Source organism: Notolabrus celidotus, chromosome 12 (genome assembly GCF_009762535.1).
Source record: "Notolabrus celidotus isolate fNotCel1 chromosome 12, fNotCel1.pri, whole genome shotgun sequence".
Taxonomy (NCBI): Eukaryota; Metazoa; Chordata; class Actinopteri; order Labriformes; family Labridae; genus Notolabrus; species Notolabrus celidotus.
In genome coordinates this window covers 9,679,280-9,692,390 of record NC_048283.1, presented here as the reverse complement: position 1 = coordinate 9,692,390, position 13,111 = coordinate 9,679,280, and the positions used below count along the sequence as shown (strand labels likewise).

The window sequence follows — 13,111 nt, the reverse complement described above, 5'->3', positions numbered from 1 at the left end:
CTTGCTAGGGTCTGAGAGAGAAATGCAATATCAAATCCTCTGTATGTCTAGTGCATACTGCAGTTTATTTGACAATAAAGAAGACTTTGAACTTTGACAGTCATAAGAAACTGTTCTATGTAGAAAAGGGAAAAGGTCTAATGTCATGACAGCTGTAAATCTCACTGCATAGGCTGCCTTTTCAGTATTCAGTGTTAACTTTCCTTCTAAAATGAGTGTCTGTGGTGATCTCTGAGATTCCATATAACACAGGTTCAACATATATCATACCGTGGACTTAGTCTCCTACAACTTTAAGACCTTCAATCCTTCAAGTTTGGGGAGGACGTTGCAAGCAGTGAGACAAAGATGAGACTCCAAACAGGCTTCGAATTGATCAAACCTTTGCATCATCAACTTAATATCAAAAGTCAAAGGTGTCTCAGATACATGTGTGCAAATGTGTTCTCTGTCATGTTTAAAGACACATTCTGATGTTTGATATTCCATTGAATATTTTCTCAGTCAAAAAAGTCTGATTCTGTATAATTTGTAAATATCATGTGACAGAGGTGGTGCAGCAACAATTACATCTTATAAATGCAGGTTGTATTCATCACAAGGCCACAGGCTATTATTAAAAGTAGCCCATACAGAATGCACTGACAAGTTAACAGTGTGTGTGTGTGGGTGTGTGTTGTGACATGTTTGCAAACACATATGTGTTCATTGTGGTCTGTATCCACATGCTTACATGATGCATGATGTGTATGCATGCAAGTTGTGTGTTTTTGTGTACTGTGTGTGTGTTTGTGTGTATATGTGTGTGTGTGTGTGTGTGTGTGTGTGTGTGTGTGTGTGTGTTGGTAATTACCACCTTATGGGGACAACGATCTGTTTACACAGTCACAGCATGGGGACCTCTGGCGGTATGGGGACAAAAAATCAGGTCCCCATAAGGGAAACCATTTTAAATCAATGTACTAGTTGTTCTGAAGGTGCTGGACTGATTTTTGGCTTTGGCCCATAGGGCATGTAAACTGGTTAGTGTGAGTGTGTGAGCAGGGCTCAGTAGCCCCCCCTTTAGTTTGAAGCTGGAACTGCACTCACTGTGCTTCACACACACTTCTTCCAAATATGGTTTTTCCCGCCCACTTCCTGGTCCCCATGAAGAAGGATTTTATCGACAATGATATTTTGCATGTTAGAGATAGCAATCAACAAGGTGGCCTATTTAAGGGGGTTGTCAGCAAGAAGACAAGAAGAGGAGCTACCTAAACTACAAGGTAAGCTAATTATTTGGTTTAATCATTATTTGTATAACATTTTATAGATAGCTTGACCCTCTAATAACATGAATTACGTCCTATCACTCAGCATGCAAGCTTGTTAGCACTAATTAGCTAGAGAGGCTAATCTTACTAGCCAGTTAGCAAGTGTAGCATCAATGTTTTTTGCAGAAACTAACTAAAAATTACATGTAGGGTATATTGTTTGGATTTCTCCAGGTAAAACGGGATCCTTATTCACAACTATTGGAGAGTTTGTGGTAAAATTGATTATGTTAATGATGGTTTTGCTTTCTTATTCATAATATATTTGCTATTAGGACATTTTTACATTAGACTTATTGATAGAAAACAATCTAAATATCAAAAAAGGTATTGCCATTCTAGGCCTCCCTTGCATATGTGTATCCTGGTTCTTCTGAATTATTTCAATTCCACAGCTGTAAAATGATTTAGATAATTTAAATAAAAAGATTTTTTGCAATAATGATCAGACATTGAAGGAGCAAGAGCGTGGGGGAAAAAGACAAAAGATGCTTTTCAAAGTGGACATGTAGATATTTTTAAACCTGCGTTTCTTGAATCTATCATGTTAAGCCTGCAGGGACACCACAGGCTTAACATGATAGATTCAAGTTACGCAGGGGGGGCATGTTATTTTAAATAAAATGTCCCCCTTACTTGTTACTTGAATCTATCATGTTAAAGTGTTTCTGAAGTGGCAACTTGAGAATTATTAGAAATCTTGAAAGTTTGTTTTTTAAAGCAATCAAGCATAGTAAGACATTTTTAAAATAAATTGGATTTTTTATAAAGCTGAATGTAATTTTTCTTGAACTGATGCAAAAGCTTGCTAATTTTTCTAACATTCTTTTGCAGTTCGAGATGCCGCCCAGGGTCAGTCCACGCAAGGATGCCCTTAACCATGTTTGCTGGAAGACTGACAAAACCAGCAAATTAGAGGTCAAATACATCAATGCAGTGAAAGGTAAGATGATGTCAGAGCTGGTACTTAGAAATATATTTAACACACTACTTACTTAATAGATGTACTCTTTAATATAATGATGCAGGTATGCTTTTGATAATCTGCAGGTTATATTAGATAAACAAAATGACAAGCTGCTGTCAAAGGAAGTCAAATTTTGACAGCGTGATTGTCATTTTCATTTGAAAAATTTGTTTTTGTTAGACTACATATTGCAGCAGAATAACATTTATAGTATTCTGTCTTGTTGAAAATATATTTTGTTTATATTGGTCAACAGGACGTGGTGTATTTGCCTTAGCCTCATTCTCCAAAGGAGATTTTGTACTAGAGTACAGAGGGGACCTGATTGATGGTGCAGAAACCAACAGAAGACGAAGCATTTACCACCCAGCATGTTTGGCATTTATGTTCTCTTTCAAATGGAGAAGGAAGAAATGGTGGTAAGATTTGGAGCTTCATCACATCATTTATCCCTAAACTCAACTACACTAAACTTATTTCTTGGCACATACACAAAAGTTAGGCACTTATTTTACTTTCTACATGTAAAAAGTTGTGGTGTAGTTGAAAAAAGTTGTTAGTTCAAAATGTTTTGTTTGCCTGGCTGACTCCAATGAAAAAAATCTAATAAATGAATGTCCTAGATAAAACATGAGACTTGAAGCCGGGTAAAGCCTTACGTTGTCCCGCATTTTGAATATATTGAACTATCAAAGGTTGAAATATTAGTGAAACACTTTTCATTTGGATAGCGCAGTTTTAAATTTTTTCCATTTCTCTTCTTTTGTCCTGAAAGTATTGATGCCTCAAGAGATGATGGATCGTTTGGACGGCTTGTCAACGATGAGCACAGTCATCCAAATTGTAGGATGAAAAAACTTAATTTTAATAGGAAACCCCACTTATGTTTGTTTGCCCTTCATGACATACAACAAGGAGAAGAGATAACATATGATTATGGAGGTGATGACTGCCCATGGAGGATGAAGGTATGTGGGACAAATACAAAGCTGAGGTATTCAATAGATGGATGTATCAAAATATATGAATTTGATTCATCTCTATGATTTTAAATATTATAGTGAAATTTAAAGCTCTGAAATGGATGAAGTATGTGGCCAGAATGCCATAAGTCTAACACAAATTGAACACTGGTTTGCTTGGTTTTAAATTGATTTATTGAAATCTATTTGCAGAACACCCTGCATGGAGCTGGTGTCCGTCCTGCAGAAGCCTGCTCCTCTGCTTGGCCTTTAGAGACACAGTTTGAAGAGGCTCCAGGTCCACGTTACCCTGATCCACAGGTACATTCATGTTGACTGTAGCTCTCTGTCCATAACCCTTCTACATCACTCTCTGATGCCTCTGTTCTTATGGATATCTATTGTATATGAGGGATGCCATGTAGCCTCATGTAATGCACATAGAAGGTAGATGTTAATGAAACATGAAGGATTTATTTGGAGCTCCACTGTGACCTTCTATTTGCTTAAATGTGTCCATATTCTGGGACATTAACGATGTCCCCTAAACGCACCTTACTCCAGTGTTTGAGGAAAAGGGTTGTGTTCACAGTGATGAACTAGAGACACTCAGTCCCCATAAGGGATGTTGTGTGAAATGTCCCCACTAGGCATGTTCTTTTCATTGTGTGTTAGAATAGACAGAGGTTAATGCATGTTAAGCTAATATTGTATTTAAAATTAATAGTCTGTATTGAAAATCTATTTGCAGACCACCCTGCATGGAGCTGGTGTCCGTCCTGCAGAAGCCTGCTCCTCTGCTTGGCCTTCAGAGACACAGTTTGAGGAAGCTCCAGGTCCACATTACCCTGATCCACAGGTACATTCATGTTGACTGTAGCTCTCTGTCCATAACCCTTCTACATCACTCTCTGATGCCTCTGTTCTTTATTTGAGTAGGTTAATAAAGGTAGGGACTGTATTATAACGGATATCTATTGTAAATGAGGGATGCCATGTAGCCTCATGTAATGCACATAGAAGGTAGATGTTAATGAAACATGAAGGATTCATTTTGAGCTCCACTGTGACCTTCTATTTGCTTAAATGTGTCCATATTCTGGGACATTAACGATGTCCCCTAAACGCACCTTACTCCAGTGTTTGAGGAAAAGAGTTGTGTTCACAGTGATGAACTAGAGACACTCAGTCCCCATAAGGGATGTTGTGTGAAATGTCCCCACTAGGCATGTTCTTTTCATTGTGTGTGACAATAGACAGGTTTTGATGCATGTTCAGCTAATATTGTATTTAAAATTAATAGTCTGTATTGAAAATCTATTTGCAGACCACCCTGCATGGAGCTGGTGTCCGTCCTGCAGAAGCCTACTCCTCTGCTTGGCCTTTAGAGACACAGTTTGAGGAAGCTCCAGGTCCACATACCCCTGATCCACAGGTACATTCATGTTGACTGTAGCTCTCTGTCCATAACCCTTCTACATCACTCTCTGATGCCTCTGTTCTTTACTGAAACAGGTTAATAAAGGTAGGGACTGTATTATCACGGATATCTATTGTAAATGAGGGATGCCATGTAGCCTCATGTAATGCACATAGAAGGTAGATGTTAATGAAACATGAAGGATTCATTTTGAGCTCCACTGTGACCTTCTATTTGCTTAAATGTGTCCATATTCTGGGACATTAACGATGTCCCCTAAACGCACCTTACTCCAGTGTTTGAGGAAAAGGGTTGTGTTCACAGTGATGAACTAGAGACACTCAGTCCCCATAAGGGATGTTGTGTGAAATGTCCCCACTAGGCATGTTCTTTTCATTGTGTGTTAGAATAGACAGAGGTTAATGCATGTTAAGCTAATATTGTATTTAAAATTAATAGTCTGTATTGAAAATCTATTTGCAGACCACCCTGCATGGAGCTGGTGTCCGTCCTGCAGAAGCCTGCTCCTCTGCTTGGCCTTCAGAGACACAGTTTGAGGAAGCTCCAGGTCCACATTACCCTGATCCACAGGTACATTCATGTTGACTGTAGCTCTCTGTCCATAACCCTTCTACATCACTCTCTGATGCCTCTGTTCTTTATTTGAGTAGGTTAATAAAGGTAGGGACTGTATTATAACGGATATCTATTGTAAATGAGGGATGCCATGTAGCCTCATGTAATGCACATAGAAGGTAGATGTTAATGAAACATGAAGGATTCATTTTGAGCTCCACTGTGACCTTCTATTTGCTTAAATGTGTCCATATTCTGGGACATTAACGATGTCCCCTAAACGCACCTTACTCCAGTGTTTGAGGAAAAGAGTTGTGTTCACAGTGATGAACTAGAGACACTCAGTCCCCATAAGGGATGTTGTGTGAAATGTCCCCACTAGGCATGTTCTTTTCATTGTGTGTGACAATAGACAGGTTTTGATGCATGTTCAGCTAATATTGTATTTAAAATTAATAGTCTGTATTGAAAATCTATTTGCAGACCACCCTGCATGGAGCTGGTGTCCGTCCTGCAGAAGCCTACTCCTCTGCTTGGCCTTTAGAGACACAGTTTGAGGAAGCTCCAGGTCCACATACCCCTGATCCACAGGTACATTCATGTTGACTGTAGCTCTCTGTCCATAACCCTTCTACATCACTCTCTGATGCCTCTGTTCTTTACTGAAACAGGTTAATAAAGGTAGGGACTGTATTATAACGGATATCTATCGTAAATGAGGGATGCCATGTAGCCTCATGTAATGCACATAGAAGGTAGATGTTAATGAAACATGAAGGATTCATTTTGAGCTCCACTGTGACCTTCTATTTGCTTAAATGTGTCCATATTCTGGGACATTAACGATGTCCCCTAAACGCACCTTACTCCAGTGTTTGAGGAAAAGAGTTGTGTTCACAGTGATGAACTAGAGACACTCAGTCCCCATAAGGGATGTTGTGTGAAATGTCCCCACTAGGCATGTTCTTTTCATTGTGTGTTAGAATAGACAGAGGTTAATGCATGTTAAGCTAATATTGTATTTAAAATTAATAGTCTGTATTGAAAATCTATTTGCAGACCACCCTGCATGGAGCTGGTGTCCGTCCTGCAGAAGCCTGCTCCTCTGCTTGGCCTTTAGAGACACAGTTTGAGGAAGCTCCAGGTCCACGTTACCCTGATCCACAGGTACATTCATGTTGACTGTAGCTCTCTGTCCATAACCCTTCTACATCACTCTCTGATGCCTCTGTTCTTATGGATATCTATTGTATATGAGGGATGCCATGTAGCCTCATGTAATGCACATAGAAGGTAGATGTTAATGAAACATGAAGGATTTATTTGGAGCTCCACTGTGACCTTCTATTTGCTTAAATGTGTCCATATTCTGGGACATTAACGATGTCCCCTAAACGCACCTTACTCCAGTGTTTGAGGAAAAGAGTTGTGCTCACAGTGATGAACTAGAGACACTCAGTCCCCATAAGGGATGTTGTGTGAAATGTCCCCACTAGGCATGTTCTTTTCATTGTGTGTTAGAATAGACAGAGGTTAATGCATGTTAAGCTAATATTGTATTTAAAATTAATAGTCTGTATTGAAAATCTATTTGCAGACCACCCTGCATGGAGCTGGTGTCCGTCCTGCAGAAGCCTGCTCCTCTGCTTGGCCTTTAGAGACACTGTTTGAGGAAGCTCCAGGTCCACATTACACTGATCCACAGGTACATTCGTGTTGACTGTAGCTCTCTGTCCATAACCCTTCTACATCACTCTCTGATGCCTCTGTTCTTTATTTGAGTAGGTTAATAAAGGTAGGGACTGTATTATCACGGATATCTATTGTAAATGAGGGATGCCATGTAGCCTCATGTAATGCACATAGAAGGTAGATGTTAATGAAACATGAAGGATTCATTTTGAGCTCCACTGTGACCTTCTATTTGCTTAAATGTGTCCATATTCTGGGACATTAACGATGTCCCCTAAACGCACCTTACTCCAGTGTTTGAGGAAAAGAGTTGTGTTCACAGTGATGAACTAGAGACACTCAGTCCCCATAAGGGATGTTGTGTGAAATGTCCCCACTAGGCATGTTCTTTTCATTGTGTGGGACAATAGACAGGTTTTGATGCATGTTCAGCTAATATTGTATTTAAAATTAATAGTCTGTATTGAAAATCTATTTGCAGACCACCCTGCATGGAGCTGGTGTCCGTCCTGCAGAAGCCTGCTCCTCTGCTTGGCCTTCAGAGACACAGTTTGAGGAAGCTCCAGGTCCACATTACCCTGATCCACAGGTACATTCATGTTGACTGTAGCTCTCTGTCCATAACCCTTCTACATCACTCTCTGATGCCTCTGTTCTTTATTTAAGCAGGTTAATAAAGGTAGGGACTGTATTATAACGGATATCTATCGTAAATGAGGGATGCCATGTAGCCTCATGTAATGCACATAGAAGGTAGATGTTAATGAAACATGAAGGATTCATTTTGAGCTCCACTGTGACCTTCTATTTGCTTAAATGTGTCCATATTCTGGGACATTAACGATGTCCCCTAAACGCACCTTACTCCAGTGTTTGAGGAAAAGAGTTGTGTTCACAGTAATGAGCTAGAGACACTCAGTCCCCATAAGGGATGTTGTGTGAAATGTCCCCACTAGGCATGTTCTTTTCATTGTGTGTTAGAATAGACAGAGGTTAATATATGTTCAGCTAATATTGTATTTAAAATTAATAGTCTGTATTGAAAATCTATTTGTAGACCACCCTGCATGGAGCTGGTGTCCGTCCTGCAGAAGCCTGCTCCTCTGCTTGGCCTTCAGAGACACTGTTTGAGGAAGCTCCAGGTCCACATTACCTTGATCCACAGGTACATTCATGTTGACTGTAGCTCTCTGTCCATAACCCTTCTACATCACTCTCTGATGCCTCTGTTTTTTACTTAAGCAGGTTAATAAAGGTAGGGACTGTATTATAACGGATATCTATCGTAAATGAGGGATGCCATGTAGCCTCATGTAATGCACATAGAAGGTAGATGTTAATGAAACATGAAGGATTCATTTTGAGCTCCACTGTGACCTTCTATTTGCTTAAATGTGTCCATATTCTGGGACATTAACGATGTCCCCTAAACGCACCTTACTCCAGTGTTTGAGGAAAAGAGTTGTGTTCACAGTGATGAACTAGAGACACTCAGTCCCCATAAGGGATGTTGTGTGAAATGTCCCCACTAGGCATGTTCTTTTCATTGTGTGTGACAATAGACAGGTTTTGATGCATGTTCAGCTAATATTGTATTTAAAATTAATAGTCTGTATTGAAAATCTATTTGCAGACCACCCTGCATGGAGCTGGTGTCCGTCCTGCAGAAGCCTACTCCTCTGCTTGGCCTTTAGAGACACAGTTTGAGGAAGCTCCAGGTCCACATACCCCTGATCCACAGGTACATTCATGTTGACTGTAGCTCTCTGTCCATAACCCTTCTACATCACTCTCTGATGCCTCTGTTCTTTACTGAAACAGGTTAATAAAGGTAGGGACTGTATTATAACGGATATCTATCGTAAATGAGGGATGCCATGTAGCCTCATGTAATGCACATAGAAGGTAGATGTTAATGAAACATGAAGGATTCATTTTGAGCTCCACTGTGACCTTCTATTTGCTTAAATGTGTCCATATTCTGGGACATTAACGATGTCCCCTAAACGCACCTTACTCCAGTGTTTGAGGAAAAGAGTTGTGTTCACAGTGATGAACTAGAGACACTCAGTCCCCATAAGGGATGTTGTGTGAAATGTCCCCACTAGGCATGTTCTTTTCATTGTGTGGGACAATAGACAGGTTTTGATGCATGTTCAGCTAATATTGTATTTAAAATTAATAGTCTGTATTGAAAATCTATTTGCAGACCACCCTGCATGGAGCTGGTGTCCGTCCTGCAGAAGCCTGCTCCTCTGCTTGGCCTTCAGAGACACAGTTTGAGGAAGCTCCAGGTCCACATTACCCTGATCCACAGGTACATTCATGTTGACTGTAGCTCTCTGTCCATAACCCTTCTACATCACTCTCTGATGCCTCTGTTCTTTATTTAAGCAGGTTAATAAAGGTAGGGACTGTATTATAACGGATATCTATCGTAAATGAGGGATGCCATGTAGCCTCATGTAATGCACATAGAAGGTAGATGTTAATGAAACATGAAGGATTCATTTTGAGCTCCACTGTGACCTTCTATTTGCTTAAATGTGTCCATATTCTGGGACATTAACGATGTCCCCTAAACGCACCTTACTCCAGTGTTTGAGGAAAAGAGTTGTGTTCACAGTAATGAGCTAGAGACACTCAGTCCCCATAAGGGATGTTGTGTGAAATGTCCCCACTAGGCATGTTCTTTTCATTGTGTGTTAGAATAGACAGAGGTTAATATATGTTCAGCTAATATTGTATTTAAAATTAATAGTCTGTATTGAAAATCTATTTGTAGACCACCCTGCATGGAGCTGGTGTCCGTCCTGCAGAAGCCTGCTCCTCTGCTTGGCCTTCAGAGACACTGTTTGAGGAAGCTCCAGGTCCACATTACCTTGATCCACAGGTACATTCATGTTGACTGTAGCTCTCTGTCCATAACCCTTCTACATCACTCTCTGATGCCTCTGTTTTTTACTTAAGCAGGTTAATAAAGGTAGGGACTGTATTATAACGGATATCTATCGTAAATGAGGGATGCCATGTAGCCTCATGTAATGCACATAGAAGGTAGATGTTAATGAAACATGAAGGATTCATTTTGAGCTCCACTGTGACCTTCTATTTGCTTAAATGTGTCCATATTCTGGGACATTAACGATGTCCCCTAAACGCACCTTACTCCAGTGTTTGAGGAAAAGAGTTGTGTTCACAGTGATGAACTAGAGACACTCAGTCCCCATAAGGGATGTTGTGTGAAATGTCCCCACTAGGCATGTTCTTTTCAGTGTGTGTTAGAATAGTTAGAGGTTAATGCATGTTAAGCTAATATTGTATTTAAAATGAATAGTCTGTATTGAAAATCTATTTGCAGACCACCCTGCATGGAGCTGGTGTCCGTCCTGCAGAAGCCTACTCCTCTGCTTGGCCTTTAGAGACACAGTTTGAGGAAGCGTAAACCCGGGCCTTGTTTTGCTTTTCCTTGCTTTACTTTGCTCGTATTAGAGGAAGGCTTTAAATGAAACCCTCTTTGTCCGAGAGGTATGATGATATTATTATAGGTATAATTAGTTATTAGGACATTTTTGACCTAGGCAGCAGCAGCCAGGCAGTTATTAGCTTATTACACCTCGTGCAAAAACATTAAAAAAAAAATGTAGGTTTGCTAGCATTCATACAATAGATGTATTTTAATGAAAATGTGTTTTTTTTATATAGAACCATCAGCAGAGGACACTCTTCCACGCACTGAGGGGAATGCATTACCACCAACACTTAGTGATCCAGACCACTCTCAGAGGAAGAAGAGGTATCTTTTGGTGTCAGTACAGTGAGACCTTCTTCTAAAAGGTAAATTTTAGACATTAACTTGTTTTTATTATAATTGAATTAGTAGATGGGGCTCTTTAATATTGTTGCTATCTATCAAGAGAAGCAAACACTTGACCTCATAATTAAATAATGAATGAAAAAATGGATTTCCTCTCCTGCCTCAGCCAAGCTTGCCTAGGCCTAACTGTTTTATTCTAGCCCCTAACAGCCTGAATAGGTTCAGCAGAATAACTAACAGACAAATGGATAGTAAGAACCCGTAAACACTCATTGTGTAGCTAGAAGTGGTTAAAGTAGACGTATGAATACATAAATGTTTGATTAAGAAACTCATTTCACTAAGGACTATAATCAAATTGTAGTAGTTTACTTTAATGTCAAGGTTTCCTAAAGTTTATAAAACACATTTCACCTTTTTGGTCAAGTTGCATAATCCCCACTTCACAGACTAAGATCGAATTCAATATCCACTAGCACAGTATCATAGCTGCTGAACTGTTAGTGGACACCCTTTGATCATATGCCCCCATAACTGTATTGAAGCAATTGGAACCTGTTTAGAGGACTCTCTTTAATGAGATCTGTTGGAATAATTTAAAAAAGGGTTATTAAGAACCTTAAATTCATTAAAATACAGCTCATGTTTAGAAAAAACCTGAATGTCCCTTGAAGTCATAGTGTCGTTTCTTACCTGGCAGGAAGCTCAGCAAGATCATGACTTGCTCTTGGTGGCTGTGGTTGTGTGTTCATACTTGGGTGTTTCAGAATACACATACCTACTTAGGCATTGTAGTGGGAGGGTTAAAGACACATGATTTGAAAGACATGTTTTATGAGTCTTGAATACTTATGGTCCGGACAGTTTGGCTGACAAACCCTGATTTATCATTTGTCTTCCTCTTCTTTCTTTGAAAAATACTGGCCCCAACTCACTGCAGCCATTATTTAACCTCTAAATTAGTTGGTAGCATATACACCATATGGATACAAGGATTGTATTTATTGCAATGTTTTTTTCTGCTCACTTGTAGGTAAAGCAGCACAGAAAAGAAGACCCTGGCAGCAGCACATGAATCGGTTCGTTTAAAGGCTGAACCAGAAGCTCTCAAGAACCGTGACTGGCAGACCTTAAAGTTTTATGTCTATAACAGCAAAGCTGGTACTCCAGCCATGTTATATGTTTGTTGAATGCAATTTCTATGTTTACTTGTTAATTTACAAAGCAGTTTCTGAAGTGCTTGTATGGTTTATACCTCAGTCTGCTGATGAATGTCAAATTTGAGACTAGCTGGGTTAGCTGGGTTAATTCTAAAGTTCATTCATGCTTTTAAACTTTGACTTTGATGTCCTGATTTATTTTGTATAAATACTCCTTATATTAGACCTTATAATGTCTGCTTTAGCATTATCAATTCTTATTAAAAACTCTTTTATATTACCAAAAAACAATGCCAACTAGCAACTTTTCCAATGAAAAGGGTTGAGAACCATTTTGTTTCAGCTAGATACTAGTAAATGTGACAGCAGTGGATGTATATGCTTTAACATTTTTGTAGTGAAACCTCTAATACTCTGAGAACAGGTGTGTTTTAATAATTGGAGGATTATTTCATTATGTCCCCATAAACCACATAGTAATGTGTGAGTTATGCAAATCATATTTAAATTAGGTCCCCTTGAACCATGTTTGCCACGTTTTCTGATTGTCCCCAATAAGCATGGTCAACACATTACTTCATCAATCCACAAACTTCAAGGTGTGTATGAGCTAACCGTGCAATGGCAATTGTAGCTGATTTTTTTCAAACCTGAAGAACCTCCAGAAAGGGTGGTCCCCACAAGTAATGTTCAGAAACTTGGTCCCCAAACCAAATAGAAACCAGTATGTGTGTGTGTGTGTGTGTGTGTGTGTGTGTATAAGCCCTGGGGAGAAACCCCGTCTTAAGTAGTGTGTGACAGCCAGCCATCCTGCCAGATCAAGACCTGTCAGCCATGCAACCCAGCCCCAGCCACATCCCCTCTCTTCTTCCTCCTCCTCTTTTTCCATCCTTCCATTGCTCCCTCACCATCCCATCCCTCCATCACTGCAACAGCCTTAAACAAGCACCAGCACTTATCAGCCAGAAAAATAATTGGGAGGTCTGCCGCCTGCAATACGCTGGTCCTCCCCTCCGTCCACCCAGGTCGCTTCAGCAGTGTCAGCTCCCATTAGAGAGAACGCCGGGCGCCGGGGCAAAGTCTAACTATCTCTATCACTGACTCTCGTCCTCTGCCTGTCTTTCAGTGTTGTTTTTTCTCATTCCGAGTCATTAATGCTATCTTTCCATGGATCTATTCCCATCTACCTATCTATCTACTAAAA

General features: G+C 39.9%; 1 protein-coding gene and 1 long non-coding RNA gene across 2 annotated transcripts; both read left to right on the top strand.

Moving 5' to 3' along the window:
• The first annotated feature begins 1,878 nt into the window (after nucleotides 1-1,878).
• On the top strand, nucleotides 1,879-3,144 carry LOC117822388. The gene is made up of 3 exons (XR_004633164.1): nucleotides 1,879-2,256; nucleotides 2,537-2,699; nucleotides 3,056-3,144. It is a non-coding gene; the product is annotated as an uncharacterized LOC117822388 (long non-coding RNA).
• Nucleotides 3,145-3,157: 13 nt separating this feature from the next.
• LOC117822734 (splicing factor 3A subunit 2-like) lies at nucleotides 3,158-12,127 on the top strand. The gene is made up of 12 exons (XM_034697620.1): nucleotides 3,158-3,248; nucleotides 3,456-3,563; nucleotides 3,994-4,101; nucleotides 4,570-4,677; nucleotides 5,146-5,253; nucleotides 5,722-5,829; nucleotides 6,298-6,405; nucleotides 7,412-7,519; nucleotides 8,564-8,671; nucleotides 9,140-9,247; nucleotides 10,636-10,767; nucleotides 11,781-12,127. Exons 1-11 carry the CDS (start codon nucleotides 3,243-3,245, stop codon nucleotides 10,762-10,764), a joined length of 1,107 nt encoding a protein of 368 aa, XP_034553511.1. The 5' UTR covers nucleotides 3,158-3,242; the 3' UTR covers nucleotides 10,765-10,767; nucleotides 11,781-12,127.
• Nucleotides 12,128-13,111: the final 984 nt, after the last annotated feature.

Coding starts and splice junctions, on each gene's coding strand:
- LOC117822734 (XM_034697620.1), top strand. Junction 4,102..4,569: donor CACATTACCCTGATCCACAG/GTACATTCATGT, acceptor ATCTATTTGCAG/ACCACCCTGCATGGAGCTGG. Junction 9,248..10,635: donor CACATTACCCTGATCCACAG/GTACATTCATGT, acceptor TTTTTTATATAG/AACCATCAGCAGAGGACACT.